The sequence below is a fragment of the Oryx dammah genome, unplaced genomic scaffold (assembly GCF_014754425.2).
Source record: "Oryx dammah isolate SB20612 unplaced genomic scaffold, SCBI_Odam_1.1 HiC_scaffold_26, whole genome shotgun sequence".
Lineage (NCBI taxonomy): Eukaryota > Metazoa > Chordata > Mammalia > Artiodactyla > Bovidae > Oryx > Oryx dammah.
This window is the reverse complement of record NW_024070210.1, coordinates 1,458,739-1,486,089: the sequence shown is the minus strand read 5'-3', so window position 1 is coordinate 1,486,089 and position 27,351 is coordinate 1,458,739. Positions and strand designations below refer to the sequence as shown.

General features: G+C 52.8%; 1 protein-coding gene across 4 annotated transcripts in view; it reads left to right on the top strand.

Annotated features, from left to right (window-relative positions):
• The window catches only part of TDP1 (tyrosyl-DNA phosphodiesterase 1), a 70,877-nt gene extending 43,526 nt beyond the window's left edge, over positions 1-27,351 (top strand). For 3 of the 4 annotated variants that reach the window (XM_040227478.1, XM_040227479.1, XM_040227477.1), the window contains 3 exons: positions 12,428-12,530; positions 19,673-19,784; positions 24,470-27,351. In XM_040227478.1, the coding sequence (XP_040083412.1) occupies positions 12,428-12,530; positions 19,673-19,784; positions 24,470-24,543 (289 nt within the window). In that variant the 3' untranslated portion in view covers positions 24,544-27,351. Of the gene's footprint in view, positions 1-12,427; positions 12,531-19,672; positions 19,785-24,469 lie in introns of those variants that run through there. The other variant, XM_040227480.1, reaches the window with a different exon arrangement.

Sequence of the window (27,351 nt, the reverse complement as noted above, 5' to 3'; positions counted from 1 at the left end):
TGACTTCCTGCCATTGCTTTGCCAGAGCCTTGCCTCCCTCCTCCTGCAGTGAGGTTTCAGTTTCTGCCGTGGCTGTCCACTGTGGCCCCTGCTGCGCACTCAGATGACAGCGTGGCTGCTGTGAGGGGCCTGAGGCTGCTCTTCCCTAGCCTTGTGCATCCTCCTCTACTAGTCCAGCCACCGACCATCCCTTCTGTGCCTGATTTGACACGGTCCAGTGCTTAAATCTTCAGGGCTCTTTTTTTTTTTCTTCTGGCTGCACCAGAGACAACATTCGGAATCTTAAATAGTTCCCTGACCAGGGATCAAACCCATGCCCTCTACAGTGGCAGCTTGGAGTCTAGCCCACTGGAGCATCCCTTCAGGGCTCTCTTGAAACGCTTCATCCTGGTTATCAGTTCCCACTTCCTAGTTGGCATCCGGGACCGGAGCTGGGGCCTCACTCCTCCAGCTTCTGCCCAGCTACTCTGTCCGCACCAGACCCAACCACATGGCGCAGAGCTTCATGCCCGCGAGCCTGGGTCTCGTGGGTGTCTCTGCCGTCCCACTGTGAGCCCCTTTCATCTGCTCTGCCTTTGTAGATCCACACTCTGCCCCTGTTCTCAGCACCAGGCTGGGCCCGTGGGCCTGCCCATGTCCCGAGCTTGGGTTAGTGATGGCTCGGTCTGCCAGTCTGCCGAGCACTTCATCAGCGCAGAGTTAGAGTCGTGTGTGTGTTCATGGGAATTCACAGTTCCCTCTGTGGCAGTTAAGGGTATCCAGGGTGGCAAAAACCGGGGAAGGGATGGTTCAGAGGAGAGAGAGACCAGTTCTGCGTAAAGTAACCACGCTTTGGGACATGGTCCGTTTTGTGTGTGACAGACCGAGGGGACACACCAGGTGGAAGAAGCCGTGTCCTTGAAACCCTGAGGCAGAGCGTGCTGCAGGAGGGCAGGCAGGCGGCGCTGTGCGGGGGCGGCCGGCCGGTGGGCGGGGCCGGGCTCGCGGCCCGGGTGACGTCAGAGGACTGGGGGCTTTCAGGTGCGGGCGCTCGGGGCCTGCGAACTGGTGTTACTGATGATGTCTATCACTGTTGAAGGCTTTGATGTGCAGTTTTCATGGTGATGCCACCCTGTGCTCTCTGGATCTAAGGAGAGCAGATATTTCATGAACATAGAAACGGCGCGGAGCCAAGGCTGCTCCTCGAGGACATGGTCGAACCAGAGCTTGAACAGTTCCTTCTTCCAAGTCATGTACTCTTTCTGGAATTGGTTTATGGGATAGAAAAGAGAAACTAAAGCATGAGGGCACAAAAAACTACCAAGAAGCTGGTGCAAAGTTCCAGACGAAGGTGGCTGCAGAAGGGCAGAGCAGAAAGACCTGGAGGACACAGGAGCGGGCTGGCGAGAGCAGGCCGGGGCAGCTGGAGGAACCACATCGCCCACAGGGCTGCGGACAGAACTGTCCAGGAGAATTGCCAGCACGGCAGGGCTTGCGGGGCCGTCGCTCACCCCAGGGAGGCTTCCCACGCGTCCTGTGAGATTTTAATGGAAACCACTCATGGGCTCCACAGCTTCAGTGCAGAGGCTGTGCCACCGGGGGCCTGGGGAAGCAGAGGCCAGAGGCTTGCCCTCACAGACTTTGCTGGGGGCCCAGGGGAGGGCTCTTCTTCAGAAAGCCTTTAAAGGGCCCTTGGGTTACTTGACCAGATATGGGCTATTCATCAGACCTTTCGGTGTTACTTGGATGTGCAAATGGTCCACTGCCTGCAGCCACACCTCTGCTGCCTGACAGCTCCTTCCATTCTCTAAGCTGCTTCCCCACGTGGGGAGTCAGCGACTGGGCTACTAAGGGCTTCGTGCTGTGTCCAAGGAGCCCTTGGGGTTCTGGAAACCACTCCCAGAGCCCACTGTCCTGCTCTGAATAGAGGACTCCCTAGGTTTAAGAACAGAGAAGGAAATGGCAACCCACTCCAGTATTCTTGCCTGGAGAATCCCATGGACGGAGGAGCTTTGTGGCCTACAGTCCACGGGTCGCAAAGAGTTGGACACGACTGAGCGACTTCACTTCACTTAGGTTTAAAAAAAGGGCTTCCCTGGTGGCTCAGCTGGTAAAGAATCTGCCTGCAATGCAGGAGACCTGGGTTCAGTTCCTGGATTGGGAAGATCCCCCTGGAGAAGGGAGCGCCTTGCCACTGCAGTGTTCTGGCCTGGAGAAGTCCGCGGGGTCCCAAAGAGTCAGACACGACTGAGCAACTTTCACTTCACTTCATGTTTAAGAAAAAGTTACTATTACAATAGATAACCTCCCAAAGCCGCCTAACACCATTTCACAGATCTGTTAAAAACACCTATACGTTCCAGGACTTCCCTGGTGGTACAGCGGCTGGGACTCCATGCTTCCCACGCAGGGGGCCTGGGTTCGATCCCTGGTCAGGGATCGAGATCTAACATAGTGCAACTGAGGCCTGGCACAGCTTAATAAACAAATCCTTTTTTTAAAAAAGTATTCATGCTTTCCAGATGTTCCCTTCATGCCGTGCTTCACAGTTTCCTAAGCACATTCACCTCATTGTTGATTGTTGTTTTATTTATCCCTCATTATAACCCAGTGAAGTGAACATATGGTGCTAAACCCATATTACAGGCAAAGAAATTGATGCCAAAGGATGTTAAGCCCAAGGTAACAACTGGCCAAAACCAGAACTCAAACCTGCACCTGTGGGTGCTTCCTGTCCATGTATGGCAAAAACCACCACAATATTGTAAATAAATTATTCTCCAATGAAAATTAATTAGTTTTAAAAATCTTACGAATCTGTTGCTCTTTTCAAGTCCTTGTTTTGCCCATCAACCACAGGAGACGGAGCAAAATAACGGAACGTTTCAGTCAAAAATGAAATAGCCAGCAATTGTGGCTCATTGGTTACTATTAAGTACACGCTGAAATTCTTTGACATGATATTCTAAATACCAATTTTGACTTGAGATTTGAAAAGCAACTTTTGATCCCACAGCACAGTATTCTTTGCCATTTTGGATTCTGGATGCTAACCTGATGGCTTCTAAAGCCCTTGTTAATTTGATTTGTGGGATCAAAGAGAGAAGGATCCTTCTACAGTGCAGATTGGCCTTTAGGCTGGCCTGTGCCATGGAATGGGAGCTTGGCTTCTGAGTCCAGATTAGGAAGCGGGCCATGGCTGTGACTGAGAAGCAGAGTGAGGCTGCGTGTGGACTCCTCGTCTGTTTGGTGACCAGAGTCGGTCAGGAGCACTGCTCGCAAACCCCACTCCCAAGGATCTCTTCTAACGCTTCACCTCGCTTATCAGTGGGAAAGCAAGGTCATAGTCATTTTCATTTTTCTTTCCCTGCTGATGTTGCTTTGTTAATATATTGTATCTGTAAGTCAGATATCAGCCCCCAAAACACAGCTGATACAATGTGTCCTTTGTGGTAATTAACCTCACGAGACATCTGCTTTAATTTTAACTATGCTTTTAAATTCCTGGCACTGTATCTCTCATATCTGTAGTGAAATTTGGGGGACATGTATCTGTATCCAGGAGACCAAATCATTCTTTACAAAATAAAATAGAAGGTCACTCTGTCTCTGCCTCAGACCCTTGTGGTGGGATTGCTAAATCAGTGAAGCAGTCTGATGAGTAATTTTTGAACCCATCTACCACTATAACCTTCTAGGGTTAGGAGACCTGAAGGACCTGCCTTCTGGAGAAGGGCAGGGCTTGGTGAGCCCCACCAGAGAAGAACCAGAGTCACCCTCCCATAAATTTAGCCGAGTATCATGATGGTAATAGATAGCCTGGGATTCTACACACTTTTTTTTTTCTTTTTAATATTTATTTGGCTGTGCAGGGTCCTAGTTGTAGCATGCAGGGCCTTTAGTTGCAGTTTGTGGGATCTAGTCCGATCCCTGGAGCCTCAGCCACTGGTCCAGCAGGGAGGTGCCTGCACATCAGCTTTATGAGGCAGGTGTGTCGCCCTTCTCTGTAGGTGCAGGACTTGAAGATGAGCGGGGTCGGCCCTCATTAGGATTGAAGTGTGTGCACACTCAGGTTCTGCTCTCACCCATTGCTCCACTGTGCCTCTCCTGCTTCCTGGTCAACAGTTAGACCTTTCCTCTACATTTTTGTGGTTAATTCTCTTAGCTGCAGTGAACAAAAGTCTTGATACATCTTCTAAGCCTTTGTGTGTCAGGCTCTTTTCTTGAATTAATAACAGTTTCTCGCCCGCCTAACATCTGCAGGATTCAGGGCCAGCATACATCTGTGGGCTAGAATAGCCACCAACAGCTTCTTCACAGAGCTGGAATCTGTGGAGGAGGAAAGGGCTGTCATCCCACGAGCGGCAGGGTGGGAGACGTCGTGGTGGAGGAAATGATGTTTGCAAAGATGTGGAGGCAGTCAGTATATCAATTAAGTTAACAGTATCACTTCATGGGAAATAGATGAGGAAACAGTGGAAACAGCATCAGACTTTATTTTGGGGGCTCCAAAATCACTGCAGATGGTGACTGCAACCATGAAATTAAAAGACGCTTACTCCTTGGAAGGAAAGTTATGACCAACCTAGATAGCATATTCAAAAGCAGAGACATTACTTTGCCGACTAAGGTCCGTCTAGTCAAGGCAATGGTTTTTCCTGTGGTCATGTATGGATGTGAGAGTTGGACTGTGAAGAAGGCTGAGCGCCGAAGAATTGATGCTTTTGAACTGTGGTGTTGGAGAAGACTCTTGAGAGTCCCTTGGACTGCAAGGAGATCCAACCAGTCCATCCTGAAGGAGATCAGCCCTGGGTGTTCTTTGGAAAGAATGATGCTAAAGCTGACACTCCAGTACTTTGGCCACCTGATGTGAAGAGTTGACTCATTAGAAAAGACTCTGATGCCGGGAGGGATTGGGGGCAGGAGGAGAAGGGCATGACCAAGGATGAGATGGCTAGATGGCATCACTGACTCGATGGACGTGAGTCTGAGTGAACTCTGGGAGATGGTGATGGACAGGGAGGCCTGGCATGCTGTGATTCATGGGGTCGCAAAGAGTCGGACACGACTGAGCGACTGAACTGAACTGAGAGGAATCCTGAAAGGGCAGATGCAAGATAAATTTGAAGAGCATAGATTTGGTCAGACTGTGGCGGTTCCTAAGCTTTGATATATGCTTCAGGAGAAAGGCTGCACTGGCACTTAGAGAGCCCCAGGGGGAGACAAGCAGAGACAGGGTGGTGCACGTGGAGTAGGAGGGGCTGAACTGGGGAGATCTCTTGGAAACAGAGGATGTTATGACTTCCATGGTGGTCCATGGTTGGGAATCCGCCTGCCAGTGCAGGGGACATGAGTTCGAATCCTGGTCCGAAGAGATCCCACATGCCTTGGGGCGGCTAAGCCCACATGCTCTAGAGCCCGTGTTCCACAAGGGAGACCCCCTCAGTGAGAAGCTTGTGCACCACACCTGCAGAAAGCCTGCATGCAGCAACAAAAACCCAACACAGCCACACACACACACAAAAGATGTTACAAGGGGCAGAAGAAAAAAACCTGGATGCCTGCCTCTATATAGTTGCTACATGAGCCAGCAAGTCCAAACGACTGCAACTTCTGAGCCTGCCTGAGACTGGGCAGAAGCAAATTCAGGAGGAGGCTGGTTTTCAGAAGGGAAGGCATGCTGATGAGTTTCGATTTTTAGAAAGTTGGGTTTGGAATGACCATGCGGTTTCCCCATTGAGAAATCCAGCTTGTGATTGGAGATGCCCATTTGGAAATTTGGTGAGCCGCCCAAGCTGGCCGAGTCTGAGCGTCATTTTGTTCAAGTGACAGTTGCCGCCGGTGAGTGGGAAGGTCCCAGGGAAGAGACAAGAGGAGAGGTGCGAGGACAGAGCATCCGTCTAGGGGGCACGGTCGTTCAGTCGTTCAGTCGTTCAGTCGCTCAGTCGCGTCCGACTCTGCGACCCCATGGACCGCAGCACGCCAGGCCTCCCTGTCCTCCACCACCTCCTGGAGTTTGCTCAAACTCCTGAGGGTACGGAACCGCTTGGAAAGAGCAGCAGACACGAGAGAAGCTGAGTCCGAGAGCTGGGAGAGACCAGGGCAGGCACGTGGAGAGGGAGCCACAGAGGCCAGGGGCGGAGGAGGAACGCCGCCCTGCAGCAGAGCGGTCTGCAGCGGGCGCTCAGCCGTGGCACCCCGGCGTCCGGGGCATCCCGTGCACTGTTGCGTGTCCAGCAGCATTGCTGACCTCTAGAGAATGTCCCCAGACACTGCTGAATGCCCCCTCAGGGCAAAATCACCCCCAGTGAGAACCACTGGTCTAGAAGAATAAGGAGTGTAGAAAGCCCATGGGGTCTGGCAGTTTAGAGTATTATTTGAGTAGAAGGCTGGCAGCAGAGGTTTTGAGAGAAAGATAGGAAAGCTGCCGACACCTTGTTTCCGCACAGCAGGCCCCATCCAGGCTCATCTCCAGAGTGTAAGATCAAAGGTTGGCAGTGTTTTAAGCCAGTGAATCTGTGGCAGTTTGTTACAGAGCAGCAACAGGAAACTAAAGCTCACTGTATGTTAATCAAAAAGACTGATGGCGTAACTTACAAGTAGAAAAGTCACAGAATCAAACAGGTTTAGAAATGCAAGAGAATCCATCAGAATTAAAGACTCTGTCTTTGCGTATACTTAGATACAATTCACATCTTTTGCAGTGAAAGTATCTGTCCATATTCCTCACAAAAAATGTTTTTCAGTACATGCCAAGAAACAGAGCTCAGGTTCAGCACAGGGCAGTCTGCAGCAAATGCAAAGGGGAATGCCATGCGCTGCGTCATTGTGTGTGTGTGAGAGGGAGAGAGAGAGGCAGGCAGGCAGCTGTGGGGCTTGGGGACAGCGGGACCTCAGCCCGAGCCCAAGCTCGTCCCTCCCACCCTCGTCACCCAGCTGCTCCGTCCCCATTCCCCCTCAAGTCGCTGTCCAGCTGTCCACCCTCTGTCTGTGGCGTCTGCTGCCCACCCCCTCCACCAGGAGGCGTGGCTAAAAGCCCAGTCTGTTGGGCATCTCTGCGCTGGGGCAGCGGACCAGGGATGAAAGATCAAGGATCAATGACAAAAGCGACGTTGTATCAGAGGACACAGTCCCCAGAACAGCAGGCATCCTCCGGGATTCACACCCCTTCCAGCAGAATCTTCAGCTCCATCAGCTGCGCCAGGGCTCAGGCCAGGTGGGAGGTGGTGGACTCTGCTGACGCTGCTGTTACCAGATTCTTGGCCTTCAGAGGCACACGGCAGAGTTGGCCCAGAGATCACCTCCCTGCTCCTTTCTCGCATGGCTGTTTTCCCAGCAGGATAGCGTGGATTTTGTCTTTGTGGTCAGAGTATGTAGGTGAAGGGATTGATCTCGTTAGAGGTGAGCACGGATGCCTCTAGTCATTGTAGACTGCTGTCCAGAAAAGGATGTTTGGGCTCATCGGCTGAAACCCCGCCTTCTGGAGGTCAGAAGCTGAGGCCCAGGAGGAAGACGAGTGCTCTCAGGTGTCACTGAGGGCAGTGTCCTCTCCTGGGCTTGGGGCACAGGGCCCTGCTCTCAACACTGGCCTGCCTTCCTTCTCCGTGTCCTTTCCACGGCCTTCCTGTGCTTTGCCGAGGTTTATTTTAGGAACTGTCCATTATATGTTATTAGTTTAAATGTAGCCTTCAAGCTTTAAGCCATGGGACAGAATTCCCATATTGTGGGCTGAGATCAGATCTCTTAACAGCCATGCTCTGTGGGCCATGGCAGAAACTGGACCACAGCTGAGCTCCTGGTCATTCAGTCCAGTCCAGTCTCTCAGTCGTGTCCAACTCTCTGCGACCCCATGAACTGCAGCATGCCAGGCCTCCCTGTCCATCACCAACTCCCAGAGTTTACTCAACCTTATGTTCATTGAGTCGATGATGCCATCCAGCCATCTCATCCTCTGTCGTCCCCTTCTCCTCCTGCCCTCAGTCTTTCCCAGCATCAGGGTCTTTTCCAGTGAGTCAGCTCTTCTCATCAGGTGGCCAAAGTATTGGAGTTTAGCTTCAACATCAGTCCTTCAATGAACACCCAGGACTGATCTCCTTTAGGATCGACTGGTTGGATCTCCTTGCAGTCCCAGGGACTCTCAGGAGTCTTTTCCAACACCACAGTTCAAAAGCATCAATTCTTCGGTGCTCAGCTTTCTTTATAGTTCAACTCTCAGATCCATACACGACCACTGGAAAAACCATAACCTTGACTAAAAGGACCTTTGTTGGCAAAGCAATGCTTTTTAATGTGCTGTCTAGGTTGGTCATAACTTTCCTTCCAAGGAGTAAGGGTCTTTTTAATTTCATGGCTGCAGTCACCATCTGCAGTGATCAGGGCTCCATAAACTGCCCAGTTGAATAACTGACTGTTGGTCTGCTTAGCTGGGGGCTCGGGGGAAGTCCTCCCGCCCCACGGAGGCTTCGTGACACGTCCGCTTGCCTGGGCTGAGCCAGGTCTGTTTCGCGGAGTCCATTCTCTTGCACGTTTCTGGTCAGGGCAGCCCCGAAGGCGCCGTGGCTCTAGCTTGTGTGTGGCGTTTCCGCTGTTGCTGTGGTTCCAGCTTGTTGTCCTCCGCTGTGTGTGCATCCTCGCTGGCCCCTGCCCACCCTGCAGACTTCAGGCTGCGGAATCAGGGCAAAGTCAGCAACGTTACGCAGACTGCTTTACTGACTCCTAGAGCTCTGATGTCAAATCCCTGTAAATTATATATGTTGTATATAATACAGTACACACACCGCCCCCCAAAGTGCTTCTGCTCTCTGGCTGAACCCTAACTAACGTGCATCTCCACCCCCTGAAGCCCCTGTTTTATTCTCTGTTACTTTCCCAGTGATGACTTACAGTCAGCCCACCATATGTAGCTCCTTCATATCTGTAGTTAGATATCTGTGATTTAACCCAGCCGCCTGACTTTCGTAGCGGCTTACTTCTGGTAGGCGGTACAACACAGCACATCCAGAGTCCCGCCCTCCGAAGTTTGATACCCCCAGCGAACACAAAGTCAGTTCCAACCCAGCCCTCTCTGGTGATGAAGCACAGACAGCACCCAGAAAGCGCAGCCCTGGGGGAGGACCGCAGCTCGGGCCGGCGGGAGGCAGAGGAGGCACGGAGAGCGAGCCCGCGGGCCGCGGTGGCCAGAGCGGAAAGCCCGGACAGGCAGGGGACGTGGGCGCGGGCCGGAGACGACTGGAAGCTAAGGCTGCTCTGGCGTCTCAGGGACCAAAGAGCGTGCTGTCAGGAGGCTTGTGGTGCCACTGTGCCTCTGCCAGACACTGGCAGGCACCCACCCTCACCGTCCACACACACGCAGGCAGGTCAGAGTCTGCACATGTACACCCCGTGTCCGGACTGTGGCCGTCCAGGGTGCCAGTGGTCCAAAGTGTATTCGGAGTGTAAAGAATTTTTAAGGGTGCTATTTCAAGGAACAAAAGTTTTATCACCTAGAAAGTCTGGAAAAGACTTCTTAGTCTCATTACTCAGGATAGACTTTAAGGTTCTAGGTGCTTAGAATTCTCTTAGAAGCCAAATACAGAGGAGGACTGGAAGAGACCATCTGAAGAGGTTCCTCATGGTCTCCATTGATGTTCATCTTGGAATAAGCCCTCCGATCTTGGGATGTTGAAGAAAATGAAACTAGTGAGGGAAAAGTGGAAATTAGCCTTCCAGAAAGTGCCTTTAACCTGCGGTGCTATGCTGACACCTGGAGAGAGTTACCAGGCGGTGATAATCTAGAAGCTGGGAAAAAATTCACAGGAAGACGGCTTCCACCTCATACTGGTTGATTTTGCCATTAAAACCTGTGTCTCTGCCTGGGAGGTCACTTCACATTACTAACAAGCAAGAGAAATAAAAGCATGCTGTCATCTTGGACTTCTAAGAAGCCAGTTTTTTTTCCTAGAGTCATAATATCACTGTATTGCCAGCTTCCCGCTTCCTCTCCTTTTTACGTTTTCGTGACACATCACAGATGGTGAGGTTCATGACTGTCTCCTGCACATCAAAGGAAGTCCCCTGGTCCCTTCAGGAGGCGGGAGGTCTGTGGATACACTGCTGGGTTTCCCTCATCTGTTCAGGAGGGCGGGGGGTCTGCGGATACGTTTCTGTGTTCTGACGCTCTGGCTTACTTCCGTTAAGAGCTCCCTCAGCTCTGGTCTCCAGCACCTGACGAGAACCAGTCCTGTTCACCTTGCTGCTACCTGTCTCTCCTTGACTCGGATTCCCACAGCAGCAGTTCCAGCCCACAGCTCAGGAAAATAGTCGATGCCTCAGCGGATGAATCTTTTAATATTCTGTTACCCAGTAAAGTCAGGCTTTAAGGGTCTAAAAAGCTGAGGTTTTCTCTCCATTCTAAAAATGAAATAGAATTTGGGTGAACCTAATTGAAAAAATGTTTCCAGCGAGTCATCAACTTTTGGATGAGAGGTTCTGGCCCAACTTGCTGCAGGAGAGTTTCCAAAGATGCCTCAGAGCCTTTCCATCTCCACTCCTGGTGACTTGCTTGCCCTGGCGCCTCCCCTCTGATCGGGCCCCAGCCTCCTTCCTTCCACCGCAATTCCAGCCATGTCCACAGCTCTTAATCTACATAAAACACAATGCTGTTTTCTTTTGACTGAAAGTAAAATTAGCAGGAAAGGTAATATGTTTATCAATATCATCTTACTCTGTAAAATGATATTGACATAGTTTGTTTTTTAAGTACAATTGAGTCGTCATGTTATTTTCAGGTATAATATAGTGATTCAGTATTTTTATAGATTATACTCGATCTATAGTTTTTTATAAGATAATGTCTCTAGACCTCCCTGGTAGTCCAGTGGTTAAGAATCTGCCTTCCAATGCAGCAGACATGAGTTCATCCCCAGGTCTGGAAAGATTCCACCAGGCTCCTCTGTCCATGGGATTCTCCAGGCAAGAATACTGGAGCGAGTTGCCGTTTCCTCCTCCAGGGGGTCGTCTCAGACAAGGGGTCAACCCTGAGTCTCCTGCGTTGGCGGGCGGCTTCTTCACGACGCCCAAGCGTGTGTGCTTGCAGCCTGGTTACTCTGGGCGCAGGAGCCCGCGCCTCTTCACCCCTCCCCCAGCCTGGCCCCTCCCCGCGGTGACCTCCGGTTTGTTCTCTGTATCTGTCAGGCTGTTTCTGTTTCAGCATATTTAGTTGTTTCCTATGTTTAGATTCCTTACATCAGTCGTAACATACAGTGTTTTCCTCTGTCTGACTTCATAAGCATAATACCCTCTGTGTCCATCCACGGTGGTGCAAATGGCAACAAAGTTTCACTTTTTCACTACTGAGTAACATTCCATTCTGTATTTACATAGCACACCACATCTTTATCTGTTCATCTGCAGTGGGCCTTGGGCTGCTTCCCTATCTTGACTATTATAAATAATGTTACTGTGAACATGGGGTACGTGTATCTTTCCAACTTATTGCTTGTTTTGTTCCTTAGAATATATACCCAGGGGTGCGATGGCTGGGTCTTATAGCAGTTCTTTCTGTTTCTAGTTTTTTCAGGAACCTCCATACTGTGTCCATAGTGACTGCATCAGTTTACATTCCCACCAACACTGCACCAGGGTTCCCTTTTCCTCACATCCTCACCAACATTCATTTGTTATTTGTAGTCTTTTTGACCATAGCCATTGACAGAGCTTCCCAGGTGTAATGGAGGCTTCCCAGGCGGTGCTAGTGGTAAAGAACCCGCCTGCAAATGCAGGAGACATAAGAGACGCAGGTTCAGTCCCTGGGTCGGGAAGATCCCCTGGAGAAGGAAGTGGCAACCCACTCCAGCGTTCTTGCCTGGAGAATCCCTTGGACAGAGGAGTCTGGCGGGCTACAGCCCACGGGATGACACTGAGTCGAACACGACTGAAGAGACTTAGCACCCACGCATTGCCGGGCACGGGGTGCTCATTGTGGTTTTGATTTCCATATCCTTGACTTGGTTTTTTCTTAAGTGCAGCTTTTATGTACAACAACATCAGACATCCCGGCTAGGGCTACAGCAGGGTCGTGAACAGGAAGGGTTTTTCATAGGAAGAGGGAGGAATCTTTCTAAGGAAGGATAATTATTTTAATAGCCCTCCCTCAAGGGAAAACGCAGATGAGGGTGAAGCTGTCTCGAGCAGTTGGATAAACCTTGAAGAACACAGCAGGATTTACATTCCTGGAAAATCCCATGGACGGAGGAGCTTGGTAGCTACAGTCCATGGGGTCACAAAGAGTTGGACATGACTGAATGACTTCACTTTCACTTCACTTTCGCTTTCCCCAAATGCAGGACTGTGCCGGAAGCTGAATGGATGTGAATGGGGCTCTGGGTGCTGACCGCTGCTCTCGCCGCTGGGGGCAGTTGACCCACGCCGAGACGCCTCACTGAGTCCCGCTCTGTTCTTGTCCCCACAGCGCCAACCTGTCCAAGGCCGCCTGGGGCGCGCTGGAGAAGGGCGGCACCCAGCTAATGATCCGCTCCTACGAGCTCGGCGTCCTCTTTCTGCCCTCAGTGTTTGTAAGTCCACGCGGCTGCCTCACCCGCCGTGAGCGGGAGGGAGGGGGGTGCCTGACCTGCGTGAACGGGAGGGAGGGGGGTGCGTGCTCCCATCCTTGGGCTTCCCAGGTGGCGCTGGTGGTGAAGAACCCACCTGCCAACACAGGAGACATAAGGATGCTGGTTTGATCCCTGGGTGGGGAAGATTCCCTGGAGGAGGGCACGGCAACCCGCTCCAGTATTCTTGCCTGGAGACTCCCATGGACAGGGGCGCCTGGTGGGCTTATAGTCCATGGGTCGCAAAGAGTCGGACGCAACTGAGTGACTCACACGCGTGCACGCAGGTTCTCTTCTTCAGTCTCATGACTGGCCCAAGGTCAGGAGGTCACACAGCTGTGAATTGTTTCCCCATCACTGTTCTGGGTGCCATGTGGTCACTGTTCTCAAGGAGTATATCCAGCAGGTGATGGAAGATCCTGCTTTGGGTAAAGTTAATAACAGTCTTTAAATAAAGATTGTGAACCAGAATGTGAAAGTTACTACAAGATCAGCAAAGGGAGGAGTGAGCCAAGTGTGAGACTTGTTCTGGGGTGTGATGGCCGGAGACCACCTTCCGGAGCAGAACGTCTTGAGGAGAGGGCAGCGAAGGGTCCCGAGGATTCTCGGTCAGCGGAGAGGAACAGGAGAGGCTGGCTATGGAGGAACTGGCCTGAGCACCACCCTGGAGGCAGGGAGGCTCACGCGTCTGCTGGAGCAGAGGACCACGACAGAGTTAGCAGCAGTCGGAATCGCCACTTCTGTCCTTCATCAGTGGACCATCCTGACGTCTGCGTTCCTGAACGCGGACTTGGGGCCAGCATTGCACATGGTCAGGTGTTGTGCTCAGCGTGGGGGCAGCCTCAAGCGCGGCAGGTGCCACCCGCAGGAAGCCAGCGGCTCTCCTCTCCGTGGCCATCTTAGGGGCCGGTCATTCCGGAAGCGTGGGAGCAGACGCTGCGTGGCCTACAGACTGCAGCGGGTGGAGAGCCGGCACTCCGCAGTCATGATGGTGGTGCCATTTGAAAGTTCTGGGATTGATCTGAAAGCCGACAAGTTCCAGGTAGCCAAACGCTGATGTGTTCCCATTTTTTTCTGTTTTTTTTTTTTTCCCCTCTGGCTATACCAGGCCTTAGCTGCAGTATGCAGGATCTTTAGTTATGGCATGTGGGACTTCGTCCCCTGACCAGGGATCAAACCAGGGCCCCTGCACTGGGAGTGTGGAGTCTGGACCACAGGGAAGCCCATTCTGCTGCTTTTAAATCCATGGCTCAGTGAACACATCGTTTTGAGATTAACCTAACTCGCCATGGAGCGTGGAGTCAGCAGCTTTCTCTTTGATCGGGAACACTTTCAAGACCTTTGGGGATTAATGTCGAGACACATTTGACTGTGCTCCCCCTGGCTGTTGTTACTCACAGTAGGTGCTCAACCAGTGTTTGTTCAGTGAAGACCTTATTCCTTCACAGTCTGACTTCACCCTTCCACTTTTATACTGTTTTTTGAGTTGTCCCTTTTATCGTGGCAGTCTGAATGCAGGTTGGGAAAGAATTTCCAGACGCAGAGCATTTCAGAAGGGAGTGAGTTTATTAAGAACGAAGAGCAGAGATAAAGCGGGCACTGCAAGTGCAGCGAGCGGGCTGCTGCCTCCTGACAGGCCGGGGAGAGTTGGCATTTTTTGTGAGTTAGTAGCCAACTTTTATGCCTCAAGACAAAGACAATTCCTGCTGGCAGATCACCATTAGGGGTTGGTTAGGTCCCTGTACGGTGACTCCCGGGGTGAGCATTTCTGCCTAATGCGGGGTCAGGAGGCCTGCTGGTGATACCAGAGGAGCTTTTGGCTGTGGTTATACAGGAGCTCAGTCGGCTTCAGGGACGACCTTGGTCCAGTCTCTGCCTTTGTGGCCATGGTGTAAGGCCCTGCACCTGTGGCCTTGGGGCAGGACTCCACACCTGTAATTGAGGCGTATTTAACTTTTAGGCTAGACGGAGTCATCTAGGTTCAGAGAAATCTCATATAGGAAAGATCACCTCGTGATTTGGAAGAGCAGCAGCTGTGTTCTAGCTGTTGGGCGTCTGCGAGTGCTTCAGGGAGACACAGTCTTCCCTCTGTGCACCTGTGCACTTCGTTGTGTGCTGAGCACGAACATAGACACTGACAAGGCTGCCCAGCGCTCTGTCCAGAACCCCTCCCACCTCTGGGAATAACGCACAGACCGTCTCAGAACGGTGCCCCGATGTCCCGAGCCTCCCTGCCCTTGTCCTAGGCTGAGGGCCGGCCCAGCCCCTTGCTCAGCCCCAGGCTCACGTGCTCCTGAGACGGTGGCTTCTCTTTCCTGTGATCAGAGGCAAAGGTGCTGCAAACAGATGCCCGCCAGCTTTCAGTCTGCATGGCTTTGCTTTCGCTTTTCTCCATTCTGGTTAAACATTTTTCATTTCTGTTGCCAAGCGTGGCTCTGGCCGGAAGAACTAATAAAATTTACAAGTGCCTCCACCTTAACCGTCCCCTTGTTCTCCCTACACCAGCTCTGCCACCCTGCCTGGGGCCCGGCCACGGCTCAGGCACTCAGAGTTCCCCAGGAGGCCACGGCTGAGCACCGGGTTTCAGGTGATGTTTCTTTGTAACCCCTTGTGTTCTTCTGCTCAACTGACAGGACCACGTCCTGGCCCCGCCGCTCAGTGGTCCACGTCCAGTCCCCACGTCCTGTCCCGTCTGCTGGGCACAGCCTCCACTGCCCCTGCTGGTCCTGGTCTCTGCTGCCCGGGACCCTTCCCATCTGCCCCCACTCAACTCCGGCCTCCTCCTGAAGCAGTTTCTGCCGCCCGTCAGGGTCTGTCTCTCTCTGCCTTGAAGGCTTCCGAGGCCCAAGAGACAGCGCTCTGTGTCCTCGGGCAGCACGGTGGATAGGGGCAGCGTGCCTCCCGCCGCCTTGCCCCTGCCTTCTGCCCCCACCTCCAGGCCCCACCACGCACCAGTGCCGTCGGCCACCAGTGCGGCAGCGATGGCTGTCTCCTGGCTGTGACCCCCCGGGCCTCCTTTGTGCTCAGTTAGAAGTAGCTCAGAGAGACAGCACAGAATTGGAGAGAGTCCAGGGACCAAGAAGGAGCCCTCCCCGAGCACAGGGTCTGAAGGCTCAGGGACTCGAGGTCTGTAGGAGCCTGAGTGACGGGGATGCAGCCCCGCACGAGTGGTGAGACTCAGCCCGCTCACTTCTCTGGGCTTCCTTCTTTTCCTTATGCTTCAGGAAAAGCGAGAGAGCCACCTTCCTGTAACTTGCTTCCTTGCCAGTCAGCACATCTGTGATGAAAGGTGCTCCTTCCAGAAGGTTCATCTGCTGCTAGGGTTCACCCAGGAACATTTGATACCTTGCCTAGGGTTTTACTGCTTGAGGATGCTACTCGGTTAGATGCAACTGGAAACATAAATTACATCTCAAACTGAAATGTGAGCCTGCTTCTTGTTGTCTGTGACTGAGCTAAGCTGCTAAGCCTAATCCGTCACAGTGAGGACCAGCTCTTTCCCTCCCGGAACTGATGGGGGAGCCAGTAGCTCCTCATGCATGTCCACGGCCACCCTCTCACCTGGTGCTTGATCACTATATTGTCATAACAGCTGTCTTCAAAGTGACCCGTGCCTGGGACGGTGCCGTCCTCTGTTTTGTAAAATGCCAGCTGGTACCACTGTGACATATAAATGTTGATGATTAGACAGCCTCGAATTATTCGACATCCAGATTGAAGGGGAAAGTGGCACTCTTTATAAATGTATGATGCCCTAGAATTGGGGTCAGAAATAGCAGTCTAGGGGGAAAGCGCATTGCTTCCTGTCAGGCATGGACAGCTCAAAACTCCTGGTGTGTGAATCGGCCACCACAGAATGGCACAGAGAGGCTTGTGATCTGGGTCTGAGCCATAAAGATTCATCATCCCTCACCATGCGCATTTGAGAAGTAACGCAAGTAAGCCAGGAGCTAAAGAAGAGGAAAGTCGTTTTTTGTCTGAAACTCCATAAAGTTTTTGATAATCATTGAATAGGCATCACTTCCCAACCTCTGGTCTCTTTTTTCTTTTAAGATGTCAAGGGCCAGGGTTTCCAGAATTCGGCTCATCCTGTCTTGTTCAGTTGCTGAGTCGTGTCTGACTGTGAGCCCATGGACTGTAGCCCGCCGGCCCCTCTGTCCATGGGATTTCCCAGGCAGAGATACTGGAGTGGGCTGCTGTGTCCGCCTTTACGGTGGAACTTACTTGCTCAGAAAACCTTTTGCAACTCCTCACTGTACATCACAGTAAAGGCCACTCTCTCACCAGGGTCCTGTGACACCCCGAGTTGTAAGTGAAGCAAGCTGAAACTTGCTTCAGGCGGGGCTGAATCCAGAGGTCTGGGCGGTGTCATCGGGGTTCCTTTCTTCTAACGCCGGTTTCCTTTGAAGGACTGGAGATCTGTCTGCAGCTTGGGGCTCACGTGAACCTTGCCGAACTGTTACAAGTTGTTACCTTCCATGGCCCTGAGGGAGGGCTCTTGTCTAACACTCAGAAATGAACTGTCTGAGGAGACTTGTGCTGGCCAAGCAAGAGACCTTATTGGGAAGGGGTGCTCTGGAGCAGAGCAGGCGGGAGAGGGAGCCCAGGAGGACCGCTCTGCCATGTGTCTCACCGTCCCAGCCTTTATGGGGACTGGGTTAGTTTCCAGGTTGCGTCTGGCCAGTCCGAATGGATTCCAGCACAGAGGATTCTGGGAGGTTGCTAGACGCTTGGGCTGGAGTCTCCTCTCCCCTTTTGGCCTTTCCCAGACGCTTCCAGTTCGGGTAGCTTGTTCTGCGTTTCTTGCAGGGACCCCTTGTAATAAGATAACTCATGCAGGGTATGACTGTCGTTCCCGAACAGGGTGGGCAGTTTCAGTCCGTGGTTGCTGTAGCGAGACGAGCTCCCCAGAGAAGGGTGGTCTCTTCCCCACATCCCTGACTCAGGCCACGTGCCATCACTGTGGCCAGAAGCCGGCCCGATTCAACAGGGAGAGGCCGCAGGTGTCCACGCTGCTTCCCCTTCGCCGCCCTCTGCAGCCTGCCGCTGCGTTCCCTCTCCAGCGCTCCCCCGCCTCGCCTCGCCTCCCTCACCGTACCCCTGCAGGGCCTGCCCTCAGGCTGGCCTCCCCCGATGCTGCTCCCTGCCAACTCTCTGTTCATCAGAATTATATCAACTTTTCAAGGTCCAGCAAAAATATTTTCTGTGGAGCCTTTTCTTAAGTGACCACCATTACGAGGTCCTTTCTTCCTTTTCTGCGCAGACTCTGCCTGTCTCACGCGTTGCCTTTCGCAGCTTTACTCACCCGCGTCTGGGGCGGGCGTCCCCCCCGCCTGCAGTGCTTCCACGCACGTGGCTGCGTTTGCTTCCGTGCAGATGCCCAGAAAGTAAGCGGGGCAGGTCCTTTAACCCCGTTTTCGCGACTCGGCGTTTCTTGACCAGCTGTGCGTCGAGGCCTGTGCTGGATGTTGAAGTGAGATGTATCAGTGCAACGACTTCTGGAAGCTTGGGGCGCCCCAGGAGTTGGAAGTGGTGAAGAACCCGCCTGTCAGTGCGGGAGATGCAGGGTCGACCCCTGGTGGGGAAGATCCCCTGGAGCAGAACATGGAGACACATTTCAGTAGTCTTGCCTGGGAATCCCCTGGACTGAGGAATGTGGCAGAGTCAGACATGACTGAGTTCCCATTTACAAGGGAGGAAGCTGAGGCCTGGTGAATACGTGGCCCAGTATCCCCCCTGGCCGCCTTGCTTAGTTCCTCTCGCACACAAGTTCTCGGTGCCTCTGGGCCACTAGGGACCCTGTGCCCCCCACCTGGACCCACCCTCACCTGACCAAATACAAGTCACCTTTCAAAGTGTGATTAAAATGTCACCTTAGGGGGGCTTCCGCTGAGCACCCATCCCCGACAAATCTAAAGCAGGCCTCCTACTTTCTAGGGCTCCTCTGTTGTTCATAGCACCTGTCACAAATTGTAATTAGTTATTTTACTTCCATAAATGTGTTTGTTTAACGTGTCCACACTAGACTGTACATCCCGTGAGAACAGGGATTGTGGCAGTTGTGGCGACTCCTGTACATTGAGTACAGGCCGGCACAGAAGAGAGACCCAAGGAGTCGTGAGTGGGGTGAATGAGCGCAGCCTGAGCCTCTCACAGCACCCTTAGCACCCGCACAGACGCAGCCCGGGCTGCCCAAAGGCCAGGTCCACACAGCGCTGACGCTTACCATGCCCTCCCCGTGCCCAGGAAGGAGCAGCCTCTTCTACCCAAGTCTTAAGTTGTGTGCTCACCAAGATAGGGACTGTAGGGCTGGCCATTTGTATGGGTTCTGGAGACAGAGCCCCGTTTGATCTGGGCGTCTAGGATGAGAAGAAGTGATATGAGTGTGAACAGGTGGCCAGAGGAATGAGGCAGAAACAGTGGGGTCATCCGGGAAGGGGCCGGGGGATGGTCAGTGGTGTGGGGAGTGCCCAGCTTACCTCCAGGGCGCCCACGTGGCGGGCGGGCCCCGTGTGAGGAGGCGGGAGCAGTGTGAACACCAGCCAGGTTCGGCACCTGGCCTTGCATCCCAATGAGGATCCGAAGTTAGTATGAGCCTCTTCTGGAGTTCTTGGACTCAGCCTTCATTTGGTGGGTCTTGTTGAGTTCTCGCGTTACATTCGTATCCTGTTATCTTGGACACTTTCATTATACATGAAAGCAACTTTTATACTTCACCAGAGTGAGCAGCCCATTACTACAGCAATACTGAAAGTATTCGAAGTATTTGATAGTATCTTCTGCATACTCCCTGCTGCTGTACACAGAGATTGGTAGAAATGGGCTGTAACAGCCAAAAATTTTTTTTGTCATATATCTTTATATACTTTATTAAACTTTTGCAAGCTTTGCTATAATTTATTTTCTGAAACTTGGACATCTCATCTTTAGGAAAGAGTAATTTGCAGAGTGTCATAAATATATTTGACCTAACCAATATCAGAAAAAGCTCGAAACAGTCACAAAAATAGCTCTGAATTCTGTTGTGAGCATCATAAAAATATAATTGCATCTTGGGACCTTCTTCCAGAAAATGAGATGCAATTATAGATTCTGTGTGTCTGCAGGACCTGGACAGTTTCAAAGTGAAACAGAAATTCTTCTCCGGGAGCAGCCAGGAGCCCACAGCCTCCTTCCCTGTGCCGTACGACCTGCCTCCAGAACTGTACGGAAACAGAGGTGAGACCCGGGGGACAGAGACGCTCGGGTGTGAGTGCCAGCGCAGAGACAACGGCGCTCAGGGAGAGCCATGGGTGGGCTCTTGGCGGGAGCCTGGCCAGTGGGCTGCTCTGGGAGCACAGGTTCGCGGCCCTGGAGACACGGCTCTCAAGCTCCTGGGTCTCAGAACCCCCTGTGCCCTTACTCATCAAGGACCACAGACAGCTTTCCTTTACATGGGTTTCTATACCTGTTGACATTTGTCATAAATTAAAGCCAATAAATTTTAAAGTGCTTATTGACTTATTTATAATAAGCCCATTGATATATTTAAAAATATCTAAAGTGGCTATTCGCCAACTCAGGTTGGTTTGGAAGGCGGCCTTGTCCCCTGCTCTGCAGGCGCACCTGCTGTCTGGGCCGATGGCTGGGTTCTCACCGCTGCTCCGCGCTGCCACCCACGTCGGGCGGCCTCTGTACACCCAGGCGGCAGTGACGACTTAATGTTAGGATGGCCATCGTTTTGACTTGACGGGTGTATGCCCACCCCCGTGAAAGGTAGGTCCCCAAGTCGCCCTCTGAAAGCTGCAGCGCTAGGCGAGGACTTTAAGGTCAGAGACCAGGTATATTTCGCAGAGGAAGTCAGAGGCGTCTTGGCACGGGTTCCCAGTGCTCTGGAGGGAGACTGGCCCGGGTGGGCGGCCCCACCTCCGCGCCTGATCTGACGCGGCCCCTCCGCCCCAGAGCGCTTCTCTCAGCCCCGGGAGGTCTGGCTTTGAGGCGAGTTCATGCTTCACCAGGCTCACGCAGGGGGAGATCCTGCTGTATTTTCCCCTGTAGGGTAGACGTCTACTGGGGTAGCCCAGTATACTCCACGGTTTTTGAGCAAATGCTAAATGTGAACAGGGCAAGTTTGAGTTTTGATTGGAAAGTGTTAAGGGTGTCATCCCATTAATACTGCAAAACCTCGGACTCCCTAATGGGGTTGGCCTTGCCTGGCGGGTCCCTTCCTTCCCTGATCAAGGCTGGTTGGGGTCTCGCCGCCTCCCACCCTCACTCACTGGCTTTCGTGGTGAGCCGAGCCTGCCCTTCTGATGGCTCTTTTCTCAGATTATCTGCGCTCGTCTGACAAAGCCCTCCTGCCTCACACAGCTGGCTTCCTCTCTCTGGTCACATGGGCAGCTTCCAAAGGCCTTCTTGCTCCCTTCCTCCCAAGCCATGTGTATTTCTCTGAGTCCTCTAAGTATGTTGTAAATTCACCATATTTGTTTTTCACTAGCGAGAGGTTCTGTCAGAATTTCAAGGAATCCGTGACGACTTCTCCCCACCTCCAGCTCACAGATGGAAAACACTGCTTTAGATCCTGGTGCTTTTGCACCAGCCTGACAGCTTATCGCGTGACCTTGGGTGGTGGTTTGCCTTCTCTAGGCCTTAGTGTCTCCATTTGCAAAATGAGAAAATGAGAGTGCACAGCCCATTGCTGAAAAGTGACTGAGATGAGGTCTTGAAAGCATCTAACCCGGTGTCCAGCTCAGAAGTAGCATCCAGTTGCTGTTAGCCACTGTTTCTTGTACTTAAAATGTCTGATGCAGTTATAACAGGGAGTGGGCGGCCATTCCCTCCCCCACCCCGATGAACTGGCAGAGAGCCTGGGACTCCTGCAGGACAGTCCCTGACCCAGGACATGACCTGATGGCCTCGTTCCCCTTCTGGCTTCGGGCTATGCCTTTGTCTCTTTTCCTCTCTCTTGTTTTTCCGTTCTGTTCCCTCCTTCCTGCCCGCCAGCCTCCCAGCTCTCCTGGATAAACGTGCTGGTGGTGGGGAATACCCAGTGTGATGACGGCCTTAGGCTGAGCCTCCTGGGCTGTGTGCTGAGCTTTGGGCCTTGGGCCCTGTCTTGACAAAGGGGCGCATTGCCAGGCCCGGCCCAGACCTACTGAGACGAGCTCTCCAGCGGTGGGTCCCAGAAAAACATGCCGGCAGTTCCCAGCCAGCCCGGACAGGGAAGCGTGGTGCGGACGCAGTGAGGGTCAGCATCCCAGCGGCAGGGCGCTCCCCGGCCTGCCTCCCCTCGGGCTGTAACCTGGAGAGGCCCTCGGCTTTGTCGAGCAGGGTGGTGGTGGTTAGTCGCTCAGTCGTGTCAGACTCTCTTCCAACCCTGTGGACTATAGCCTACCGGGCTCCTCTGTCCATGGGACTTCCCAGGCAAGAACACTGGGGTGGGCTGCCAGTCCCTTCTCCAGGGGATCTTCCCGACCCTGGGATTGAACCACATCTCCTTTATTGATAGGCAGGTTGTTTACCACTCGGCCACCTGGGAAGCCCGCCGGGCAGAGCAGAGCACCTAACCAGCACTGACACGCATTTCATGTGCACACACGACTCTCACGGGGCACACTCTCTCACGGGGCAGCCGAGGAGGCGTGCCTGAAACAGGGCTTCGTCCCAGCCAGTGAGTGGCAATGCTGACTTCACAACCCCCCACCCGCTCCCTGTTGGCATATTTTTCTGTGTGGCCTTCCCCCAAGGTTGTGGAGGGCCTTCCAGCCAGCATGGGAAAGGATCTGCCCAAGAAATACAGACATTTGGTTATTTCTAAAACAGAGCATGGCATTTGCCAGGTGGGTGGTTTCCAGGTCCTCACTGGCTTATCTTGAAGGGAGGGAATACAGTCACCGTTGGTGTCCGCAGGAGGTGGCTCCAGGACCCCCCCGGATACAAAATCTTCAGATGCTCGAGTCCCGTGACAAGCGCTCTATGTCCCCGATTCCACATCCCCTGATTCGACCAACCCCTGATCATGTAGTATGTGTTTATTGAAAAAAAAAACCGGCACAAAAGTGGACCTGCACATTTCAATCCCAGGTTGTTGGAGGGTCTTTTAAGTTAGTAGGAAATGTCTGTGTACCACAGATCCTGCCCTGGTGAGACTCTCTTGACGAGCTGTTGAAACAGCAAGGGTCAGAGTGTGTCCTGCCCGGGGATGAAGTACAGCTGCCATTACCCCACAGAGCAGTTTGCAGGGGAAGAGGAGAAAGTGCAGGGACACGCAGACGCAGAAGATGGTGTTTCTCGGGCAAGAGAGCGGCCAGTGAGCACCCAGAGAGTCGGGTCTCCAGCCCTGCCAGCCCCCTGCCTCTCAGGCAGATTAACAGAAAGTGTGGTTTACTGCTTTCGAGCCATCCGGAGGCCAAAGGCTAGAGAGCAGGGTTCTGATAACATGTTTCCACCTTGGGCATTCTGTGGCTGCTCCTGCTGCTGGGAGCTGCTGTTTGCTCGGTCACTCTATGACTATTCAACACAAATGGCGAGGCTGGGCGGCGTGAGTGGCAGATACCATTGTTAGGCAGGCCAGCCTCCTGGCTGCCATCTGCCTCTGCTCAGGAAGAGGCCCGCCTTCCCCCGGGGCGGGGCTGGTCCATCCCAGCCGACCTGCTGAGTGAGCACTCTCGCCCTTCGGACTTGTTCCGTCACTCAGAACAGTAGTGTTGCTCAGAACAGTAGTGTTGCTCGGAACAGTGGGGGGGGTTATTTCTAATCCTTGCAATGTATTTACACCCTCCCCAAGGCAACCTACTCCAGTGTTCTTGCCTGGAGATTCCATGGACAGGAGCCTGGTGGGCTATAGTGCATGGGGTCACAGTCAGACATGACTGAGCAACTTACACTTTCACATTATTTTGGCTCTTTGGGAAGAAAAAGTTCACAGTTACTGAGCACCTGCAATATGCTGGGAACGAGCTCCCGAGTCATTCTCACTTTCCTACTTCACAGTAACCCTGGGAGGTTGCGAGTGTAATTAGTTTCCATCTCACAGACGAGGAACCCGAGACCAAGATCCACAAGCCTTCCCCAGGCCGCAGACAAAGACGAAGGCAGAATTTGAACCTGGGTCTTCTTTCCGTTCTATCAGTACCATTCCAGGGCCTGTTGCTTTCCTTGATGTGGGTCTACAGTCATTACACAGAGGTCTTCACGGCTCACCAATCACTGGCCTTAAGTTACAGAACAAAACCGTTTCAGGGACATGACTCTGGGCCCCGTGGTTCTGTGTGACCGTGACCAGCTGAGAGAGAGAAGTGGCCTTGCTGTCCCCATGGTCACTGCTGGTTTCTCCCAAAAGAAGAAAACGAGAGCCGCCCTCCTTTTCAGGTTCTCTCTGCGGATGGAACAGGCATCTGGCACAGCTCATCCATTTATCTCATTCAATGGGCTTCCCTGGTGGCTCAGTGGTAAAGAATTGCCTGCCAATGCAGGAACGTGGGTTTGTTTCCTCTGTTGGGAAGATCCCCTGGAGAAGAAAATGGCAACCCACTCCAGGATTCTTGCCTGGGAAATCCCATGGACAGAGGCGCCTGGTGGGCTGCAGTCCCTGGGGCTGCGAAAGAGCAGGACACGGCTGAGTGACTCAACAGCAGCAGTATCTCCTTTAATCCTCCTGCCAGCTCCACGTCTTAGGTGCAGATGAGGAAACTGAGGTCCAGAGGTGAAGGGACTTGTGAACCTTAGTGGCAAGCCAGCATTTACCCTGGGGTTCATGCTCCCGTGTCTTAACATGAACCTTTACTGCAAGCTCCTACCCAAAAGGGCTCAGTTCAGAAAAGGGCTCTCGTGATATGTTGACTCCAGCCTGTGAGTGACTTGATCCTATCAGGCGAGTGGATTTTCAGATACGTATTACACTCATATAATCTTTTTTCCCCCAGATCGACCATGGATTTGGAACATCCCTTATGTCAAAGCACCTGATACACACGGGAACATGTGGGTTCCCTCCTGAGAGCAGGAAAGCTCTGTGAAGTTGACATGTAAGGCCTGAGCCCTGAACACTGGATGTCCTTGTTTGTAATGGGTGTTCACTTCCCTTAATGTTTTATCTGCCCCCCAACAAAACTCTGCAAAGGTCAGTCTTTCAGACATGAACGTTGGTTATCCTTTCAGTGGTCACTGTTGACATTCTTACTTGAAAAAAAATTGTATATTTTCTTAACTCTTTTCTGTGCCTTGGAATAAAAGCTATCAAACTTCCCCACATTAAAAGAATGTGGATAAATAGACGCAAAATGATCTTCCACCGTGAGCGCGGACACTCACGGTGGTGTCAGCGCTTCTGATCGGAAGGTTGACATTGTGAGCTGTGCTCCACTGGGAAGGGTGCCCCTGATTCAGCTGAAACTTTCCAGAGCAGGAGTGTGACCCGTCACCCCTCCCTCAGCTTTCTGGGTGTGTGGCGGAGTTGCTGGAAGGGCCTGCTGTGTGTCACTGAGGCCCACGAAGCTCCCCAGACGCCATGCGCCGACTGACGGTAGTCATCCAGCAGCTTCCCACGACACTTCATCCTCCCCACTCACGGACCAGCCCCCCGCTGCCCGGTCCTCAGCCCTCCCCACAAACGCACAGAAAAGACAGCTCACAGGCGCCTAGCAGAGCACACAAGTGTTCACTCGCAGGAGCCCCTGCAGGGGAGCTGGCAGGGAGGGGCGAGGCCCAGAAAGGGTCACGACGCCCGCGGGACTCCAGCCGCCCCGGTCAGCGCAGCGGGCGTTGCCGTGCTTCTCGTCCAAGCACCCTTCATGGGTGGGAACCACGCTCTCCTCCAACGACCCAGAGTCCCCTGGATTCCTCTGTGTGTGTCTCCTTTCCAGTGGTCCTCAGCCTCTTCATCCTGTAACTTAGAATGCAGTTGACTGTTAATTCTGAAAGATTCTTTTTTTAAGATGCTCGTTTTTCAGAGTGTTCCTCAGAGGCCGGCAATGTTCACATCAGAAGGGGGGTTGGGGGTAGGTACTGTGGCAGGAGGCAGCTGGGCAGGCAGGGATGGGGTCTCCTGCCTCCTCCTTCCTGGCAGAGAAGGCCTCCTTCACTCTCATGTTTTGGGTTCTGTAAAGGGTATCATCTGGGTGGTTTTGTTTTATTTTGCATTCTGCTTAAAAACGTAAAGTTGAAAAGCCACTGAATTCATTTAACCAGTTCCTTCCACTGGTAAGAAAAGTAAGGCTTAAGCCTTCTTGGAACCTGCTTTCTGCTTTAATGACATTGAAACCCTTATCAGATTTGAACCCAGCAGCAGCCCTGGGCTTACAGTAAAGGCGGATGCCACGATGAGACCAGCCCAGAATGGGAACCCAGCCATCTGAGTGGGCATCCAGAGGACTATGGTTGACCGCTCAGGATGCCCACTAGCACGGTCCACCCCGGGTGGGGGTGGGCTCAGTACAAGGCTCCAGGCAGCACTGGACAAGCCACCCAGCCAGAGAGCATCACAGCTGCAGGCCAGCCATCCCAGAGCAAAGGAGACCCCTCTTTCCCAGCGGTGCCGGCGAAGCCCCTTGCGGCCTCTGATTGGCCAGGCTGAGTCACGTGTTCATTAGACTTGCCCAGCCACAGCTCTCTGCTCCCTACACCCTGTGAGACCTTAGGCGAGTCACATGATGCCTCTTGAGTCTTCACTTTCTCATCTGTTAAGTGGGGCTCATAGCCCTCCTTCGTGTCTGGTGGGATTGCTCTAAGAATCACAGGACATGGTGTTCCTGAGTGCGGGCAGGAGCTCTATCAGTGTAAATCGGGATGATTCTTGATGAGTACCACGCTGGCAGTCTCTCCCTGGGGCATTTGGAGAGAGAATGGAAACTCGAGGGTCAAAACCCATGCCTTCTGAAAAATTAGCTACTTCCTGCAAATACTGCTCCCTCCCACACTACCACAGGTGGGTTTTTCTGAAAGATGGGGGAGATTGAAGAGTCCTGGCTGCAGCCAGGTGGCAACGAGGCCTCTGGATTCCAGGTGAAGGGGGCTCTGTTTACAGAGGAAACTGTGTCCCAGGACCCCTTTGTCCCAGAGCCCAGGCTCTCAACTCTGAACAGAGTTAACAGCTCTGCAGACCGCATACTTCCTGCCCTGAAAGCACGGATCCACATTGCCTGCCGCCTCCGGAAAGAGGGGGTCCTCATGGAGGCCGCTGGGACTGAGGTTGGGGTCAGGGAGTCCACGTTCAAGTGACCCCATGGGTGAGCTGACGCTTGAGTCCTGGGAGGAAGTCCGTTTCACAAACGAAGAAACTGAGGCTCAGATCTGTGAACTGCCTGAAGCCGCTGCCTTGAAGACAGAGAGCCTCTCGCTTCCTGAACGCCTCATACCGTAACAGGTTCAAGAAGTGGGCACCTTTGTGCTTCCATTGGCAGAATCTTCCTTAAGAGACAGGAACGAACCTCGTGATTCCACGAGCCACTTCCCGCCTCTAGAAACAGCCTGGGCCCTATGAGGAGCCCGCCTGAGCCCCGACTCCACTCTTCCGGTCTCCCTGGCATCTCAGGGCACGCTTGGCGGCGAGCGCCCTCTCCTCTGCCTCTCCAGCTCCTGCTCCTGCTCTGGCTGCCTGGCTGCTGCCCACATTGCACTGGGTGCCCTTAAGGATAAGTGCAGGTGTGGGAGGGGTTGGCGGCATGAGGGAAACTCGGGCAGTGATGGAAGGGTTTCTGTCTTGACTGTGGCTTTGGTTACACTTTATGAAACCCCTTGAATTATGCACCAAGTTGGTTATTTTATTGTACATAAATTATAACCCAGTAAAGCTGCTTTTTAAGAACTC